Source organism: Orycteropus afer, unplaced genomic scaffold (assembly GCF_000298275.1).
Source record: "Orycteropus afer afer isolate SDZICR_OR568_19922 unplaced genomic scaffold, OryAfe1.0 scaffold00008, whole genome shotgun sequence".
Taxonomy (NCBI): domain Eukaryota; kingdom Metazoa; phylum Chordata; class Mammalia; order Tubulidentata; family Orycteropodidae; genus Orycteropus; species Orycteropus afer.
The window spans coordinates 2,845,133-2,863,618 of record NW_006921595.1 but is presented as its reverse complement, the minus strand read 5'-3'; the positions used below and the strand labels follow the sequence as shown (position 1 = coordinate 2,863,618).

The 18,486-nt window shown below is 42.8% G+C and overlaps 1 protein-coding gene across 1 annotated transcript in view; it reads left to right on the top strand.

The window, feature by feature from the left end:
* Nucleotides 1-855: 855 nt before the first annotated feature.
* GARS1 (glycyl-tRNA synthetase 1) overlaps nucleotides 856-18,486 on the top strand; it is a 105,235-nt gene continuing 87,604 nt past the window's right edge. The window contains exons 1-3 of the mRNA XM_007945456.2: nucleotides 856-903; nucleotides 1,421-1,486; nucleotides 8,458-9,135. Of these exons, the coding sequence (XP_007943647.2) occupies nucleotides 856-903; nucleotides 1,421-1,486; nucleotides 8,458-9,135 (792 nt within the window). The remainder of the gene's footprint in view (nucleotides 904-1,420; nucleotides 1,487-8,457; nucleotides 9,136-18,486) is intronic.

Genomic DNA, 18,486 nt, shown 5'->3' with positions numbered 1-18,486 from the left:
CTTGGCATCAAATCAATAACCTCTCTAAGTTTATTGTTAAGCTTTCATTTTAGTATTTCTCCCTATTTCTCTTGATTTTTCAAATGATTTTTCTTGGGATTCAGGATTCAGAAAACACACATTTCCTAAGAAATAGTGGGAAGGAATTCTTGCATGGAAACACTATCAAAATGCACTTCTATCTCACTTTAAAGTAAACAGGCACCTTTCAAACTACAGTTTAGGAACTGAGGCGACTTCAAAGGTGTTGGTTAGACACAGGAAAAAGAAGATGTCTCCCTGGAGGTTATAGAGCAATAGACATAGCATTGCACGCTCTCCGCCACTCTCTGCTCTCTCTTAGCTCTGTGGGGCTGATGTGCAGGAGGTAAAGGCGGCCTGGTAGTGTTTGTGAGGCTTCTCCCCACCTGGCCACCATACACAGAAAATGTGCCTCATCTCGCACTCAAACCAAGAGAATTGAATAGTTAGCACAGAACCTCTACTATGGGAAGAACATTGTTTAAAGACTACAGAAATCACAAAGCATAAGAGGAACAGATTCACCATACACAATGTAAAACTTTTCCACTTTCTAAAGAACAGTATCAAAAGGTAAACAATATTGCTTTCTTTTAGGAAAATAATTTGGAAAAATGGTTCAACATGTTTACATATTTGATACAATTTGTCTCAGAAATGCCACTGGTGGGAATCCATCATGAGGACACGATTCTAATGCACAAAAAGATTTATGCTTAAAATTATCCAGACTTTCCCTCCCTCCACCCAGAATAGCCAGAGGGCTCATCCTCAAAGCTATGCTCAATGGGGCCAGTCTCTCAGGATATTGGGGCTTGTCCTAGTGATGCAAGGATGGGAGGAGCATCTATTCTTGTAGAGGCAACTAACAAGAGGGTGGAGGTAGGGCTGAGAGGTCAGCCAAAGTGAGTCTGGATTTTATCCTGAGGCAAAAAGGGAGTCTAAGGTGGGTTTATGTTTGTGTGTAGGTCACAGGATTAAAACTACAAATTGGGAAGCTCCTGTCAGTATAGCAAGGAGAGAGGATTGTTTATAGCCAAGGAAAGCTATTGCAGGGATCCAAGTAAAAGTCATTGTGGAATGAAGAAACAAATTTTAGAGACGTTTGGAGATAAAATAGATAAAAATTGTAATTGGTGGGTAAAGGACAGGGAGATGTCAAGTTCAGAATCAAGAATTCTGGCTTGTGCACCTAGGCAGGTACATTTCTTTCTCAAGCAGGCAGTTTATTATCCTCACATCACATATCTGTGCCCTTGGAAGTGTTTCTGGTGCCCAAAGAACCCATCATCTCTCGTTCATCTCCTAGAGTCACAATGGTCAGAGTCTTTCAGTCTGCATCATCAGGGGTATGGAGTTTAGAGCTAGGGAGGTGATGTTCCTGCCCTCTTAATTCCAGGTGTATCCTATCCAGTCCTGGACCGTGAATCACAAGGAGGGCTTTTACAAACTGGAGCGTGTACAAGTAAGGTGACCATCAAAAAACCATAACCAGTAAGGAAGTTCTAAGGGACCTGGGACTAGACAACTTAAAGGAGAGAACAGTAAGGAGGATATGGGTCATGCATGAAAAATGTTTAAAGGCAGAGCAAGCAGAGGTGTTTTGTGTAGCCCCAGAGTACAGAGCAAGGACTAGTTGGTGGAAATTGTAGGGAGGCAGATTTTTGTCCCATATAAATAACTTTCTCTACCCCTGTGTGGACAGGAAACCTGAGGAGGGACTGAACATTGCATCCTGAGATCCTGAGAGGAATTTGGGAGGAGACTGAGGAGTTTCTCTTTCCCAACACCCCCCCCCCAGGGAAGTATGGAGCAAGGAGCACAACTCAAATGCCCACTGGAGCCAGGTGAGTGGTTAATAGAAGTGGCTCGATTAAAGGCATAATTTGCATAAATTAAACATTAAAGCAACAGCAATAACAATATATACTACAATCCAAACAAAACCCTGCTGCAGAGATTCCATCAATGAACAACTTGTGTGTGGAAAAAGGAAGGGCTGAGGTCCCATCAAGCTGAGTGAGACTTGTCCACCTAGTTGTCACTTGGCTCTGGTGAGGCTTTTCATTTGTTTGTTTTTGCCAGTGTCTTGTCTTCCTGGCTTGAATACATCTTCTTTCCCACCAAATTGGTAAAGCCACACTAGCAGTTTGTGATTGGCCCACCTTCTCTCTTCAGAAGGGGAGTAAGAGGATGAGATGCCAGAAGGTGCTTCAAGGATTCCCCTTGGTCACACTTGCTCCACAGGTAGAGTCTCTTCTGCTTGGAACTCAGAGGCCAGTTCTGCACTGAGGTATCTGAAGGGGAGCCTGCCCATTATTCTAGCTCTTTGCCTTGGTGCTGGTTTATGGGAAGCTGCTCCCCTCTGCTGGGCAGAGCGAAACCTGCTCTTCTTTCATTTCTTAGGTGTTTTGTTTCCCTAAGTCACCAGTAGCTTAGTGCCTAAGGCACTTGACTGCTAACCAGAAGGCTGGTGGTTCAAACCCACCAGCCGCTCCTCAGAAGGAAGGCTGGACAAACTACTTCCGTAGTGATACTGCCTTGGAAACCCAAGGAGGGGGTCACTATGAGTTGGATCAGACTCGACAGCACATAACAACAACAGGGAGTTACGAGCTCTTGTGGCATAGTGCCTAAGGCATTTGACTACTAATCAGAAGGTTGGTGGTTCAAATCCACCAACCACTCCTCAGAAGGAAGATTGGGCAATCTACTTCTGTAGGAGACAGACTCAACGGCAGTGAGTTTGGCTTGGTTTTTGTTTGGTAGGGAGTTAGAGGAGATGGTCCACTATAGGCCAGAATCCCTTCCATAATCTCACCAACAATGTTGTCTCTGTTGTTCATCACAAGGATTCTATATCCATTTATTAGGATTGCTGTAACAAATGACCACAAATTGGCTGGCTTGTAACAGCAGAAATGTATATTCTCACTTCTGGAGGCTAAAGGTCCAAAATCGAAGTGTTGGCAAGGGCCATGCATTCTCTGAGGGCTCTAGGAGAGAATCCTTTGTTGCTTCTTCCTAGCAATGAATGGTGGTTGTTGGCAATCCTTGGTGTTCTTTGGCTTATGTTGTTGTTGTTGTTATATGCCGTCGAGTTGGCCCCGACTCATAGCGACCCCTCCTTGGGTTTCCGAGACGGTATCACTACAGAAGTAGGATTGCCCAACCTTCGTTCCAAGGAGTGGCTTATAGCTACCTCATTTCGAGGTCTGCCACCATTATCACGTGGCCATCTTCTGTGTATCTGTGTCTTCACATGTATTTTTTCCTGTGTGTCTCTCTGTCCAAATTTCCCTTTATTTATAAGGACACCAGTCGTTGGGTCAGGACTCACCCTAATCTGTATGACCTCATTTTAACATGATCACACCTGCAAAGACCTTATTTCCAAATAAGGTCACATTCATAGGCACCAAAGATTAGAACTTGAACAGACCCTTTGTGGAACTGGATTCAGCCCACATCAGGCTCTTCTAAACTTCCTCTGCCTTCCTTAAAATTATAATCCTGCAACCTTTCCTCTCACATTCATCTAGTCACTTTACCTCCTCCTTCACAAGAAAACAGAAGCCAACAGAAGGGAAACTCCTTGATGTCATGCAGCTTGCTTCTGCTTCGCTTTATCCATCCTCTTCTCCTGCCTTTCATCACCATGCCCCTCCCTCTAGAATCTAGAAAACTACAACTCAATGTTGAAATCAAACACCCCACCAAAAACGGACGAAAAATTTGAACAGAAACCTCACAAAATAACATAGACAAAAGACATGACCATGGAAACATGGTCAACACCATTAATCATCAAGGAAATGCAATTTAAAATCACAATGAGGTACTACCCCTATTCAAACTCAAAAACCAAACTCACCGCCATCAAGTGGATTCTGACTCATAGCAACCCCCATTGGGTTTCCAAGGCTATAAATCTTTGTAGAAGCAAACTGCCTCATCTTTCTTCCACAGAGCAGCTGGTAGTCATGAACCTTCAACCTTTTGGTTAGCAGCCAAATGCTTTAACCACTATACCACCAGAGCTCCTTCTACACCTATTAAAAAACAAACAAACAAAAAAAAAACACCTCACTGCCGTGGAGTTGGATCTAACTCATCGCAGCCCCTCCATGGGTTTCTGAGGTGGTATCACTGCGGAAGCAGATTCCCCAACCTTCCTTCCAAGGAGTGGCTGGTGGGTTTGCACTAAGCCAATTGTGGTGGTTAAGTTTGCATGTTAACTTGGTTGAGCCTGGTTGAGTGGCTGGGCAGCTGGATGTAGTTATTCCCCATGGTGAGATTAGTAATTAATTCCATGGTGGAATCTATTGGAGCAGCTGGGTAGCTGCTTTGGGTATGTGGTTTACTTCCTATATATAAGAAACAGCTTTGGGAACAGTCTCTAGCTTATGGCATGCTTGAACCCTACATGTAGCCGTGTCATTGTTCAGCAGCCAGCCATGCTCTGCCGACATTTGGACTTTCAATGGACTTGAACTAATGCCTGCTGTGTGGTTTGGTAACATCGGGACTGTGCCTTTTTACTTGTCAACCTTGGGCTTTTCAGTCTCAGCAGCCAGTAGCTGTCTGAGTAAAGAAAAGCCTCTAGCTTCTGTGAGCCAGGAGGAGGAGGCAGAGCTGAAGCCCAAGGTTGAGGGGCTTTCACCCAGCCCCTAGAGCCTGGCACTTTGAACTTGGACTTAAAAGCTCCAAACTGTAAGAGAATAAACTCTTGTTTGTTAAAACCATCCCATTTGTGGTAAATTCTTGTCAGAGTGGCACTAGGCAACCAGAAGAGAAAACAGTACTGAGAGTGGGGTGCTGCTCCGACAGACACCTAAAATGTGGAAACAAGAGTGGTGTCCGTTCTTGACTTGAGACACCAGCAGAGAGACCCCGGCATGCGGCATGAGAGACAGCAGCAGCAGAGCCAAGAGACTGGCAAAGAGATACCGGCAGAGAGACCAGCATGAAAGACCAGCATGAAAAATGGCAGTAGCAGAGCCTAGAGACTGGCATTAAACAGCAACAGGCTCACCAGCTTACGGAGGAGAAAGCTGGGTGCCATTGGGTAGGCAGCTTCCTGGCAGAGTGGGTTGCCTTTGGGCATTAATTGGTAGAAGAGACCAGTATGAAATGGAGTAGCTAAAATCTATTGCCCACAAACCACACTGAGGCAGAGACACCAGTGATAGAGCAGTGGGCAAATAGCCTTCAGTATATCAACTAGCTTCTGAGCCAAAGAGTTCCAAGCTGAAGGGACTCTGCCCCTGAGAGTGGTTACAAGGGACTCCTCCAAGACCTTTATGGGCTCTGACCCAAAGAATTTCACCTCCCTACTCCTCTTCTGCAGAGGGAAAGGGGTCAGTCACCAACTATTAATAGGGCTCTGACCTTGCCAATTTGAAAATTACTGATTTTGACTAACCTCTTTTGGTGAGGAAGAGATAAAGAGATTTATCAAGGTCACCCAATAGCAGAACCAGACCCAATTTCAGGTGTTCAAGCTGCAAGTTCACTGCTTGTTAAAGACAACATCAGACAGGAAATTTACCCTCTCTTTCAAAAAGGAGCTCTGGTGCTATTGCACCTAAGGCATTTGACTGCTAACCAGAAGGTTGGTGGTTCAAACTCACTAGCCATTCCACGGAAGGCAGACTGGGCAATCCACTTCTGTAAAGATTTACTGCCTTGGAAACCCAAAGGGGGTCACTGAGTTGAAATTGACTTGATGGCAGTAAGTTTGGTTTTTTGGTTTTGGCCTCAAAAAGAAAAATTTTAAAACTTTCATAAATATGATTATGAAAACAATGCTAGGGCCTCATGCCGGGCTTTGAAAGAGCCCATCCAAATGAGGGGCCATGATGCTTTACTTAGACTACACAGTAAATCTGCCTCTGTCCCCAGGCTCATGTTCTGGCTACCACATTCACTTACTCACAGCCAAACTTACTTCTATCGAGTCAATTAAGACTCATAGTGACCCCTTTTGGGTTTCTGAGATGGTAAATCTTTATGGAAGTAGATTGTCAGTCTTCTTTCTGTGGAGTGGCTGGTGGGTTTGAACCACCAACCTTCTGGTTAGCAGTCAAGTGTCTTAGCCACTACATCACCAGAGCTCCTTCCACATTCACTTAGTCGTGTGATTTTGGACACACTGTTTAACATCTGAATGCCTTATATTCTGTATCTGTAAAAGGGGACTACTCACAGAGTTTATCTCACTGGATTGATGAATAAATTACATGAGATAACTTGGAACACTACCTGGCACATAGTTAGCCCTCAACAAGTATTACTACTACCAGTTGTCGAGTCAGCTCTGGCTCATGGAGACTCCATATGTGTTGAGTAGAACTGTGCTCCATAGGGTTTTCAGTGGCTGATTTTTTGGAAGTAGATCACCAGGCCTTTCTTCTGACGTGTCTCTGGGTGGACTCAAACCTCCAACCTTTCACTTAGCAGTCAAGCTCGTTAGCCATCTGTACCACCCAGGGACTCCTAACAAATATGAGCTACAATTTTGCACACCTAATTTTGTAAGAAAAAGACAATTGGGAAATTCTGGTAAAGGCCATTTGGACCTACTGCAGGGTGTGCCATGCTTAGATTTGCCTTTTAGAAATAATCATGGAGGCAGCAGTGAGGAGGATGAACTGGAGGGGAAAAGAATGGAGACTAGTGACAAGGCTGAGCTAACACGAAAAGGAATAATACATGATTGATCTAAAGAACTGCAAAATAAAATTATAGTCAAATCACATCCCATTTGAATATATTTTAATAAACATGTAAATAAATGTAAAAATTGAAATGTTTCCACATTTAAAAATCTTCAAAATATCAAATCTTGACATAAAAAATTTAAAAATATGATTGTTTTCATGATTTTCCAACAGCTCTTCCCACCCCTGCTTATGCTAAATTGTGAATACCTCTAGAAGGCATTTGACTGCTAACCAGAAGGCTGGTGGTTCAAACTCACCAGCCACTCCTCGGAAAGCAGATTGGGCAATGTATTTCTGTTGATACCGCCTTGGAAACCCAAGGAGGGATCATTGAATCAAATAGACTTGACAGCAGTGAGTTTTTTTTTTTTTTTTTTTTCACTTATAACCACAAATTGGAAGGGGAAGAAATATAATATGGGCTTTCATTGTTACTGGAAATTAGACTTTATTTTGGTGAGGGTAGGTATGTGGAAAAGGGGGAAGGGGAAGTGGTGTTTCAGTGGTAGAACTTCCCCCTTGCATGTAGAGACCAAGGTTTGATTCCACCAATGCACCTCAAGCACAATCAGTCTAAGAGGGACCAGGAAGAAAGGCCTGGCTAGCTATTTCTGAAAATCAGCCAGTGAAAACTCTGTGGATTACAATGGTCAGATCTAAAACCCATAATTGGGATGGCCCAAGACGGGACAGCGCTTCCTTCAGTTGTGCACAGGATCTCCATGAATGGGGGAGGGGTGCCCATCACTGTAAGGAGCCCTGAAGCTTTACCTAAAGCTAACAACAACATGTACGCTTGGCCGTGGAGATGTTTATCCAGGAGTGGAACTGACATCACAGAGAAGGTGTATGGTCAACTTCAATCCATACTGCCAACAGTTCCTCAAAGTGGTTGTACCAATTGACACTGACCTCAACAGTGAAGGAGAGTTCCAGAGCGCGACTTGACATTTTCCATTATTTTCATTTTAGGCATTCTGGTGGTGTGTTCAATGCTGTTTTTATCACCCTCACATTCTTTTTCCAGCTTTTTATCCCACCTTTTTCATGATTTTCCAACCAACTGGCCTTTCTAGCAGGAGGGAGGGAGTAAACAGCTCTGGATGGCTGGTCAGCTGGGATCTAAACACAAGAGGCAAGGCCACAAAGAAAGATTTACTGGGCACATAGGTTCTTATCACAACTCTAGATTATCATTTCCTTTTCTTGTCTCCTCCATCGGTGCCTCTTGCTTTTCTTCATCTCCCTGCGTCCAAATTCTGCTCGCCCAAACCCAAACCTAAGGCGATCAACTTGATTCCGACTCATAGTTCCTCTATAGAACGGAGTAGACCTGCCCCATAGGGTTTCCAAGGCTGTAAATCTTTATGGAGGTAGACTTCCTCATTTTTCTTTCTCCAGGTGGCTGGTGGGTTCGATCCACAGACCTTTCGGTTAGCAGCCCATTGCTTTAATCACTCACTGTACCAGCAGAGCTCCTTCCTGCCTTCCCAGCAAAGGGTAATCAGAGTTTGCCTTGTCCAAAAAGTCTCTAGTTACCACCTCTTCCCTCAATACTCCTCCTTTTCTGGGCTTTTGTCTTGATCTGGACAGGGAATGGCTGTGTGACCTTGGGCAAATCAATCTCTCTGGATCTGTTTCCTCATCTCAGGAGCTTGGGCAATATTAAGCCTAGTTCTCTACCTGATTTCATGTTCCATGACCTTTTAAGCCACAGGGGGCGAAAGAACAGAAACAAAAATGTGTATTAAAGTGGGTTTTCTGCAGCCTTAGTGCCCGTGTACACACTTACGCACCGAAGGTCCTTGTGTGTCTCAGTTTGCATATCTACGGTGGTGCTGTGTCCGTCAATGTCCACCCTATTGGAGTGGATTGTGCAAAGTACTTTTGTGCAAATCTATTTGCATGGGGCTTCTTGCGACCCACAGCACTACCAGCAGCCAAAAGTGGAGCGATCCCACTACCGAGAGCGAAAGAGTTCCAGAGTCTTTGTGTTGAATCTGCTGGCTGCCAAGAGGTAGCGCGTCGCGGGGTAGAGGATGTGCGGCTGCGCGCGCGCCGCGGCGTTTACGCGGCGATTTCATCATGCTCCGGGCCGGGCCACGCGCGCTGCTTCCGCCGCCGCCCCCTCTGGACTTTCCTGGGCCGCCTGCTGATGCCCCGTCGGTCTTCCGTGCTGCTTAGAGCCGCCGGCGCCGCTGTGTTGCTGTCGCTGTCGCCCCGTCTCGTGCTCCGGCCCCGTACCCGGCCTCCGCTCCAGTCCCGCCGGCCCTTCAGCACGCCCGCGCGCCCTCAGACCTCATTCTCTGCCGCCGCCTCTAGGAGCAGCATGGACGGCGCTGTGGCTGAAGAGGTGCTGGCACCTCTCAGACTAGCCGTGCGCCAGCAGGTACCGGCGTTTCTTGTTCTTCTCTCACCCCGGACTCACCTGTCCCTAGTCCCCACATGGTCACCCCGTCTTCTCTTCGGCACCTGTGCATTCCTTCGCTGACTACCCCTTGTCCTTCATTCTCTGGAAGTCCTTCGTTTCTTGGCATCTCCTTCGTTTCCCCAGCTTTGGACCCGTCTCTGGATATGTAGGCCACTACCTCCTTTCATCTCCTTCCCCTGCCGCCACCCCCCGCCCCGCGTAACCCCATCCTTCTCTTCTTGGCTGATTTATTGGAATCTCCTTCGACATCATGCTACCCTCTCCTTCCGATCTGTTCTACTTTCCCAGTCCTTGTCACTGCCCGCGTCGCTTTCTATTCTTATGGCTCTTTGCCCTGGGATCTGTGACTCTTTGGTTCTCATGTCCTATATCCTAACATCATTTTTCAATCTTTGCTGTGTATTTTGTGCACATGGCTGGTGAGGTTTTTAATTTCCTGGTCAGTTATAAGTCGAAGCTACCGGTTCTTTCTTTTTAATCTTCATTTGGGTACTTAGTTATCCGAACGATCGGCTGAGAAAATAAAAATAGTTGAAACGTGGATGTGGATGTGGGGAGGTATCCAACCTTCTTTTCTCATAATGATGTAAATTCGTGGTCTTTCTCTCCTGTCTCTCTTTCTGGGTTCTGAACTGACAGGAAGGTAAGAGCCCTTTGGAATGAGTGAGATTTCAGAATGTAACCTGGGAAGTTGTCACTGTTGCTGAGTTATGGGTGAATCAGCCATCCTGGTATGGAACACTTTGGAATTAGGTTTTGCGGAAGGGAGGGACGTTTTATGGGGTGGGAGGCTTGATAATTTAATACAGGCCTTCTTTTCCCAAGGCACTGCATAGAGATCAGAATTTAGAGAGGGCAAAGAAAAAATTATTTTATATAGATCCGCACATCCAATCAGGTAGCGCCAAAAGCTTGCAGGAGGACCCCAGGGATCTGTAACCTATTAGTAAACACCAAACGGGTTTCGCCTGCATTGGAGCCTGATGCAATAACTTGCCTTAGCTAGGGAGGGTGGAACCCCTTCTCTGAAATAATTCATTGGGACACAGCTGCTGCAATTCGGCTGCTTTGCAATCTCTGCTTCTCTCTAGTTTGCGCCTGACTGCTTTAGTAGTGTATTATTTTGAAATTTCACAGTGGGTATACTTTTTTCTTCTTTATTATTAATACCAGGGACATTGAATGTATTTATTCTCCGTCTCCCCACTACCCAGCCTCCACAAATAAAATTAGGTGTAGTTCCTGAGGTTTTTCTCTAACTCTCCATTTTTTTCTATCTCCTTCCCTTCAGAAGGGAGAATACATCTAATTTGGAAAAAACACACACTTAAACCCCTCCCTCTGCCACGTTAGCCTGGAACTGCAATGCAAATTATCCTTCTGTTGTAAGACTGAGGAACTAGTTAAATGAAGGCTGATCATGGAACAGGCTTCTGATGCTATTACTATTTTGTGTGTTGTGTATTGGCTTTATATATATATATATATATATATATATATATATAGTACTTTAAAATATTTTCCAAATATGTAAGATAGTTTGGATCCTCTTTCTCATTTTGCAGGGCTGTACATATATCAATTAGCTACATGAAACTTTAAATCACAACTAATGTCAACTGGAAGGGAATTTAAAGATCATCTAGTTGACCCTTTATTTTGCATGTGGGGAGATGAAACACCTTGTCACCTTTATCCGTTTTATGTATTTCCATTGTAAAGTTTGTGCAATTCAAGATAGTCCTGGAGTATGATTTTTAAGGTGCTTAATAACCAGTATTGTTAGTGGTATGTGTTTTATATAATTTAATAACTCTGCCAAGGAGCCCTGGTGGTGCTTGGCTGCTAACTGAAAGGTTGGTGATTCGAACCCACCAGCTGTTCAGTGGGAGAAAGATGAGGTAGTCTGTAAAGCTTTACAACCTTGGAAACCCTATAGGGCAGTTCTGCTCTGTTCTGTAGGGTCGTTATGGGTCAGAATTGACTGGCTGGCAACAAGGGCTGATCTGCTATACTATGCTACATAGATGCTGTTGCTCTTTAAAGGTTTGGTTTATTATTGACTGAAATGTAATATTTTTCCATAATGTATTCTTAGTTATTTCCTGGAGAATTAGTTATGGAACTTGTAGGTGGGCTTCAGAGCATTTAGAAAATGGCATCGGTTGTTTGAAATAGGGCCAACCAATTGCTGTCAAATGATTCTGACTCAAGGCGACCCCATGTGTTTCAGGGTAGAACTACTCTCCATAGGGTTTTCATGAGTGTGACCTTTTTTTGTTGTTGTTGCTTTTTAAAAACAAAAAGCCATCTTTATGGTGATTCATGTGGAAGTTTACAGAGCAAATTGTTTTCTGTGCAACAATTCATACACATTTTGTTTGGTGACATTGATTGCAATCCCCACAATATAATAGTGCTCTTCTCACTTCTTCCCTGTGTTTACCATTTCCATTCATGTTTCTTTCTTGTCCTTTCTTTCCTTCTAAGCTTTATCTCTGGGCTCATGCAGCCCTTTAGGTCTTACATGGTTGATTGTTTTGAGGAGTGCGTACCTTGAGTGTGTACCTCCCTGGTGTTATTGTTCATCTGTAGGCCTGTCTGTTGTTTGCCTGAAAGTTGTTCCATGGGGGTGAGTTCAGTTTCAGGTTTGAAGGATGTCTAAAGGCCATACACTCGGGGGTTCCATCAGTCTCTACCAGACTAGTAAGCCTGGTCTTTTTTATGATTTTGAGTTTTGTTACACATTTTTCTCCCACTTTATCCAGGACCTTCTGATACGATCCCAGTCAAAGCAGTTGTTAGTGGTAGCTGGGTAGCATCTAGTTCTTCTGGTCTTAGGGTAGTAGAGGCTGGGGTTCACGTGCTGCATTAGTTCTTTGAACTGTTTCCATGTGTCTTTGATTTTCTTCACTCTTCTTTGCTGTGCACAGTGAGAGACCAATAGTTGCATACTTTAAATGTGCGCTTCAAAGTTTTTAAGACCCCAGTTGCTACTCACCAAAGTAGGATGTAGTTGAATATTGTCTTTGTGTGCTGTTATGTCAGTTGACCTCGATGTTCCCCAAGACTGTTATCCTGGGCCCCCAGGCCTAGAAACTCATTCCCTCAAGGTGTTAGGTTATAACTAAGAAGTTTTTGTAACTTTGCCCCCTGTGTGCTCAGCTATATTCATGGATATGTTTGCAGCACATATTAATACATAGGTAGAGATAGCCTCTGGCAAACCTGTATGTATATATTGGTGGTTGTAGTACCATTTGCCTTCCCACACTTGTTCAGCTTACAAGTCTAGCTATGTGTACACTCATAGATTATTGTTAATATTGTTAATATTATTACTGTTACTGCAGGATTAGGTAGGTAATAGTATTTACCTTTGTTTCCTTGAACTCTTGTGTTCCACCTCCCAGTGTTTTCCTTAGCCTTGGTCATTTTGTGCTGATCTCCCCTTTGCTATATATTGCCTTTCTCTTTACCCAAGTTAGTAAGTCTACCCTACAGTCAGTGATTTACCCTCCTCATCACCCACCCCTAGTAACCATCAGAGAATGTTTCTTCCTGCATATAAACCTTTTCTTCACTTTTTATAATAGTGGTTTCATACAATATTTGCCCTTTTGTGATTAATTTCTCTCAGCATAATGTCCTCCAGGTTTATCCATGTTGTAAAGTGTTTTGTAGATTCTTCCTTATTCTCTAGCGTTGTATAGTATTCCACTGTGTATATGTACCATAGTTTGTTTAGCCACTAATTTGTTGGTGGGCATTTAGAGTGTTTCTATTTTTTTGCTATTGTGAATAAGGCTGTGATGAACATAGGTGTCTGTAACCTTTTGTAAGATCTCCAGGTCTTTCTTCTAAGGTGCCTCTGGGTAGGTTTGAATAGCCAGTCCTTTGGTTAGTAACCCAGCACTTAGCCCTTTGCATTGCCCATGGAAGAGCAATTCAGGTTTTGTTATTTGTTTTCTCCTTTTAATGGGGAGCTAACATAGGCTGGGTAGCCCTAATTTTTCCAAATTAGGAGATTAAAAAAACTAGTACAATCAGCAAACTGCCATCTAAGAAATGATATTTTAACATACACATTAAAAAAAAAATTGCAGACCATAAACTCAGAGGGAAGCACAATCTCTTATGTTTAGGAGACATAGCTTTAGACAAAGGTCTAATATATTGTACTTATTTTTCTTATTTTATCCTTTATTGATGAAAATTTATTCTGGAGTATCTGATTGGGGCAATGTAGTTTTAGAGTATTGGTTCTCAACATGTGTTCTGCATACACTTGGAGTTCCCCAAGGTCAAAACCATTATCAGAATGAAACTGAGATGTTGGTTACCTTTCACTGTGTTAACATTTGCTATGATGATGCAAAATCAGAAGTGAATGAAACTCCTGGCCTCTTCACATGAATCAAGTCAGAGGCACCACATCATACTGGTGGTCATCATATTCTCTGCCACACTCTAATCATTAAAGTCAGTTTTGCTTAAGAATGCCTTTGATGAAGTAGTAGAAATTATGAATTTTATTAAATCCAGGCCCTTGAGCACACATATTTTTAATATTCTGTGTGATAAAATTGGAAGGATGCATAGAGCATACCGCAGTGATGATTGTCTCAGGAAAAGCACTCATGTGATTGTGTTAAAGCTGAACCTAAACGAAAAAACCAGACTCAATTGCCTTTGAGTCGGATTCAACTCATAGTGACCCCTCCTTGGATTTCTGAGGTGGTATCCCAAGGAGCTCTGGTAGCATAGTGGCTAAAGCACTTGACTGCTAACCAGAAGGCTGGCGGTTCAAACCCACCAGCCACTCCTCGGAAGGAAGGTTGGGCAATCCTACTTCCGTAGTGATACTGCCTCGGAAACCCAAGGAGGGGTCGCTATGAGTCGGGGCCGACTCGACGGCACATAACAACAACATCCCTATGGAAGTAGATCTAATCTTCCTTCCGAGGAGTGGCTTGTGGGTTTGAACCCCCAGCCTTCTGGTTAGCAGTCAAATGCCTTAGGCACTATGCTACCAGAGATCTGTCCTAAGGAGTGTACATACCTAGTATAACTGTTCACTTTATATCCTTGTCTTTGTTTGGCTGGAAACCATGGGAGTGAGTTCAGCTCCAGGCCTGAAGGGTGATTAGGGGCCATATTCTCAGGGGTTTTACCAGTCTCCATCAGACCAGTAAGCCTGGTCTTTTTTTTTTTTTTTATGATTTTGAGTTTTGGTCCCTATTTTTCTTCTACTTTATCTAGGATCTCCTACTTTGATCCCTTTCTGAGTGGTTGACGGTGGTAGCCGGTCACTGTCTAGTTCTTCTGGTCTCAGGGTCGTGTAGTCTGAGGTTCATATGGTCCATTGGTCCCTTGAACTAATTCTTTCCATGTGTCTTTAGTTTCCTTTGCTCTGGGTGAGGGAAGATCAGTTGTCGCATTTTAAAAAGCCACTTGCAAGCTTTTAAGATGGCAGTTGCTATTCACCAAAGTAAGATGTAGAACAATGTTTTTGTGTAGTATGTTGGGCATTCAACTTTTTTTTTTTTTTTTTTTTGAGTGAATGAAGTAAGCCTGCCACTTCAAGGATTAATTTCTAAGACAGTAAATATTGATAGAAATAACTCACGTAAACAAAAGCTTTTTGGAGTTCTCAGCTTTTAAAATATAAAAGGATTCTGAGACCAAAAGTTTTAGAAACCCTACTTTAGGGGAACCAAAGTATCTGATTTATATTAACACAGATTTGGGTTTCTATCTGGGATGCAGTGCCCCCGAACCTCCCATTACCTCAGCCTGTTTTTTCCTTTACAGCCAAGGGTTTCACCTATTCTTACTGTCTCCATGTTTTCATTTTCCACTCATCTTTCCAGCACAATCTGCCTTTGACCTCCAATATTGCCTTTGCCTAGTACCCTAAAAGTTACTTTTCTCTGATCATCACATTTTACGTATCTTTAGCATTTATTTGACTGTGTTGGTCACTCCCTCATTTCAAGAATTGCTTTATTTTCTTCCTTGACTTTGTCTAAACATTAGGTAGGATTCAAGTTGTTGTTGTTGTTATGTGCCTTAGAGTTGGCCCAACTCGTAGCGATCCCTAGTTTAAGAAATATATACCTCAAAGTCTGTCTTTGTGCAGGCAGGAACTGTTGAGATGAATTTTACCTGACCTGGAGGTTTAGGGAGGGACTGGGATAGAGATTTGATGAATTATTTTCAGTGTTGTTGTCTGGGCTTAAGCTCTGGTGGTAGTGGTTAAGGCAGAAGGTCAGTGGTTGGAACCTACCAGCTGCTGTGGGGAAGATAGATGAGGTAGTCTGCTTCTGTAAAGGTTTACAGCCTTGGAAAGCCAGTGGGGGTTGCTGTGAATCAGAATTGACTAAAATGGGAGTGAGTTTGGAGTTGGAATTTTGCCTATGCTTAAGGGAGAGTCCCTAGGTGGTACAAATGGTTGAAGTGCTCATCTGCTAACCAAAAGGTTGGAGGTTCAAGTCAACCCAGAGGTGCTTTGGAAGAAGGGCCTGGTGATATACTTCTGAAAAACCAGCCGTTGAAAACCCTGCTGGACACAGTTCTAGTCTGACACAGATGAGGTTGACATGAGTCAGGATCAACTGAGTGACAGCTTTTTTTTCTTTCTTCCTAAATGATTTGGGGGATGCAGCTTGATGCTCTGACAAAATAAGTAGAATAGAGAAAAATATTAAAGAAGCTTTTTTTTTTTTAAAAAAAAAATGTAGTGGAGCTTAATAATAATCAAGAGGAGAGGATTTGAAGAATTGCTAGATGGGCTTTCTTTATATCCCTGCTGTTTTGTGGATGACTGAATAATGGGGGCAATATAGCCTAGGGTGTAGGCTATGAAGTTAGATTTTCAAAGTTGGATAGATCCTGGATCTACTACTTTCAGCTGGTAGCCTTGGACAAACTATTTAATCTTTGTGTGAGCAAGTTCTTTATTTGTAATATGGGATTGGAGTTATAAACATTAATATGAGATAATTTGTTCAGAATGCTGAGAATGTTTACCCTACTTATCTGCTGCTGTCAAATCAGTTCTGACTCATGTGTTAGAGTAGAACTGTGCTCTGTAGCGTTTTCAGTGGCTGATTTTCAGAAGTAGATCGCCAGGCCTTTCTTTCAGGGTGCCTCTAGATGGACTCGAACTTCCAACATTTTGGTTAGCAGCTAAGTCTGTTGACCATTTGTACCACCCAGGGACTCCCTGAGAAAACTTCCTTCAGTGGTATTCTGAAATGATTGTGGCTTATTGGAGTGCTGGTTTTATCAACTCTTTGCTCTCGTGGCATAGTGCCTAAAAGGCACTTGATTGCTCACTAGAAGACTAGCAGTTCAAACCCACCAGCCACTCCTCAGAAGGAAGGTTGGGCAATCTACTTCTGTAGAGATACCTCCTCGGAAACCCAAGGAGGGGTCACTATGAGTTGGGATTGACTTGACAGCAGTGAGTTTGCTGGCATGGAACCCACATAATTTCTTAAGATTGCTGGTTTGATAACATTTTGAAAATTTACAAGAGGACTGGTGTCATGAATTTTGTAAGATAAGATGATAGCTATTAACCCATTGCTGTCAAATAGATAGTGACTCATGGCAACCTTATGTATTAGAGAGTAGAACTGCCCAATAGGGTTTTCTTGGCTGTAATCTTTTTATGGAAATAGATTGCTAGGCCTTTCTTCTGTGGCACCACTGGGTGGGTTTGAAGTGCCAGTTTTTAGGTTAAGATATATGAATAACATAATTTCTGTTTCAGTACTTTAAGTTTTGTCCGAAATAGAAGGGCATAAACTCAAATCTAAGCAGTAGCAAGAAGGCTTATTGTGAAAAACCCTGGATTTTTCTTTGCTTTAATTTACTGAACTATGAGTTCCAGTTAAAGCTCTTGCTTAATCTACAGAGAGCAAATGAAATATTTATGAAGTTTTTGTTAATAGTTCTAGGACACTTGGAAATAAGAGTTGAGTTCATTAATCCCACATAAGACTTCTTTAGTCTGATGTATGCAAAGTTTAAAGCTAGACATCTTACAGAAGTGAAATAATATTTCTTGATTTTTTTCTTGATCAATTGAATATGTATTCCCTCTCTCTGTGTGTGTGTGTATATATATTAGGGATCCATGAGGAAGATTGCTTAGAATAATTTTCTCATCTAATGACTACTCTGCTTTATAATTACAGACTAATTCTAATATGGGAGCTTGGGTGGCGTAGTACCTAAGATATTTGACTGCTGACCAGAAGGGTGGCAGTTAAACCCGCCAGCCACTCCTCAGAGGGAAGATTGGGCGATCTATTTCCCATAGAGATACCACCTCGGAAACCCAAGGAGGGGTCACTATGAGTCAGAATCGACTCAATGGCAGTGAGTTTAGTTCTAATATATTTCATTGGTTAAAGATTTATACAGGGTCTGAGATTATAGTTGATGTTTCTTGAGGGTAATTCAGGGGTGTAGATAATGTTTCACACCAGTTCTATTCACCTGTATACACAAATACACCATCTAGTTGGGTTGTGAAGAAGGAAGAAAAAAAAAGAATCCTGGAATTTTTTTTTTTTTTTTCCAATTGTGATTTGAGTGAAAGTTTAACAAAGTAAATTCATTTTCCGTACAACAGTTCATACACATTTTGTTTCATGATATTGATTGCATTCCCTAAAATGTAACTGCTCTCTTCCCACTTTGTCCTTGTGGTTATATATTTTCCCTGTGTTCTTCTTTCCTATAAATCCTGGCCTCTAAGCTATCTCCCTGCCCTAATGCTGCCCTTCTGATCTCTCATGGTTGATTGTTCTAAGGATTGTACCTAACTGGTGTAATTGTTCACCTTATATGCTTGTCTTTGGCTGGAAGCCCTGGGAGTGAGTTCAATTCCAGGGCAGAAAGGTGACTAGGGGCCGTAGTCTTAAGAGTTTTCACTGGTCTATCAAATCAGTAACCCTGGTCTGTTTTTTATGAGAAATCTGGAATTTATTTATTTATTGTGATTTGGGTGAAGATTTACAGAACAAATTCACTTTCCCAGCAGTTCATATATACTTTGTCTCATGACATTGACCACAGTTTACCACAATGCAACAGCTTCCCTCCCACTTCCTCCCCATAGTTACCTCTTCCCAGTATCTATCCCTCTATGCACTCCTGCCCCCTGAGCTGTCTTCCTGTGCATAAGCAGCCCTTCTTTCTCCCATGATTGTTCTCTCCAAGGAGTGTATCTACCTGAGGTAAATGTTCAGCTCATATGCCTGTCTTTTGTTTGGCTGGAAACCACGGGTGTGG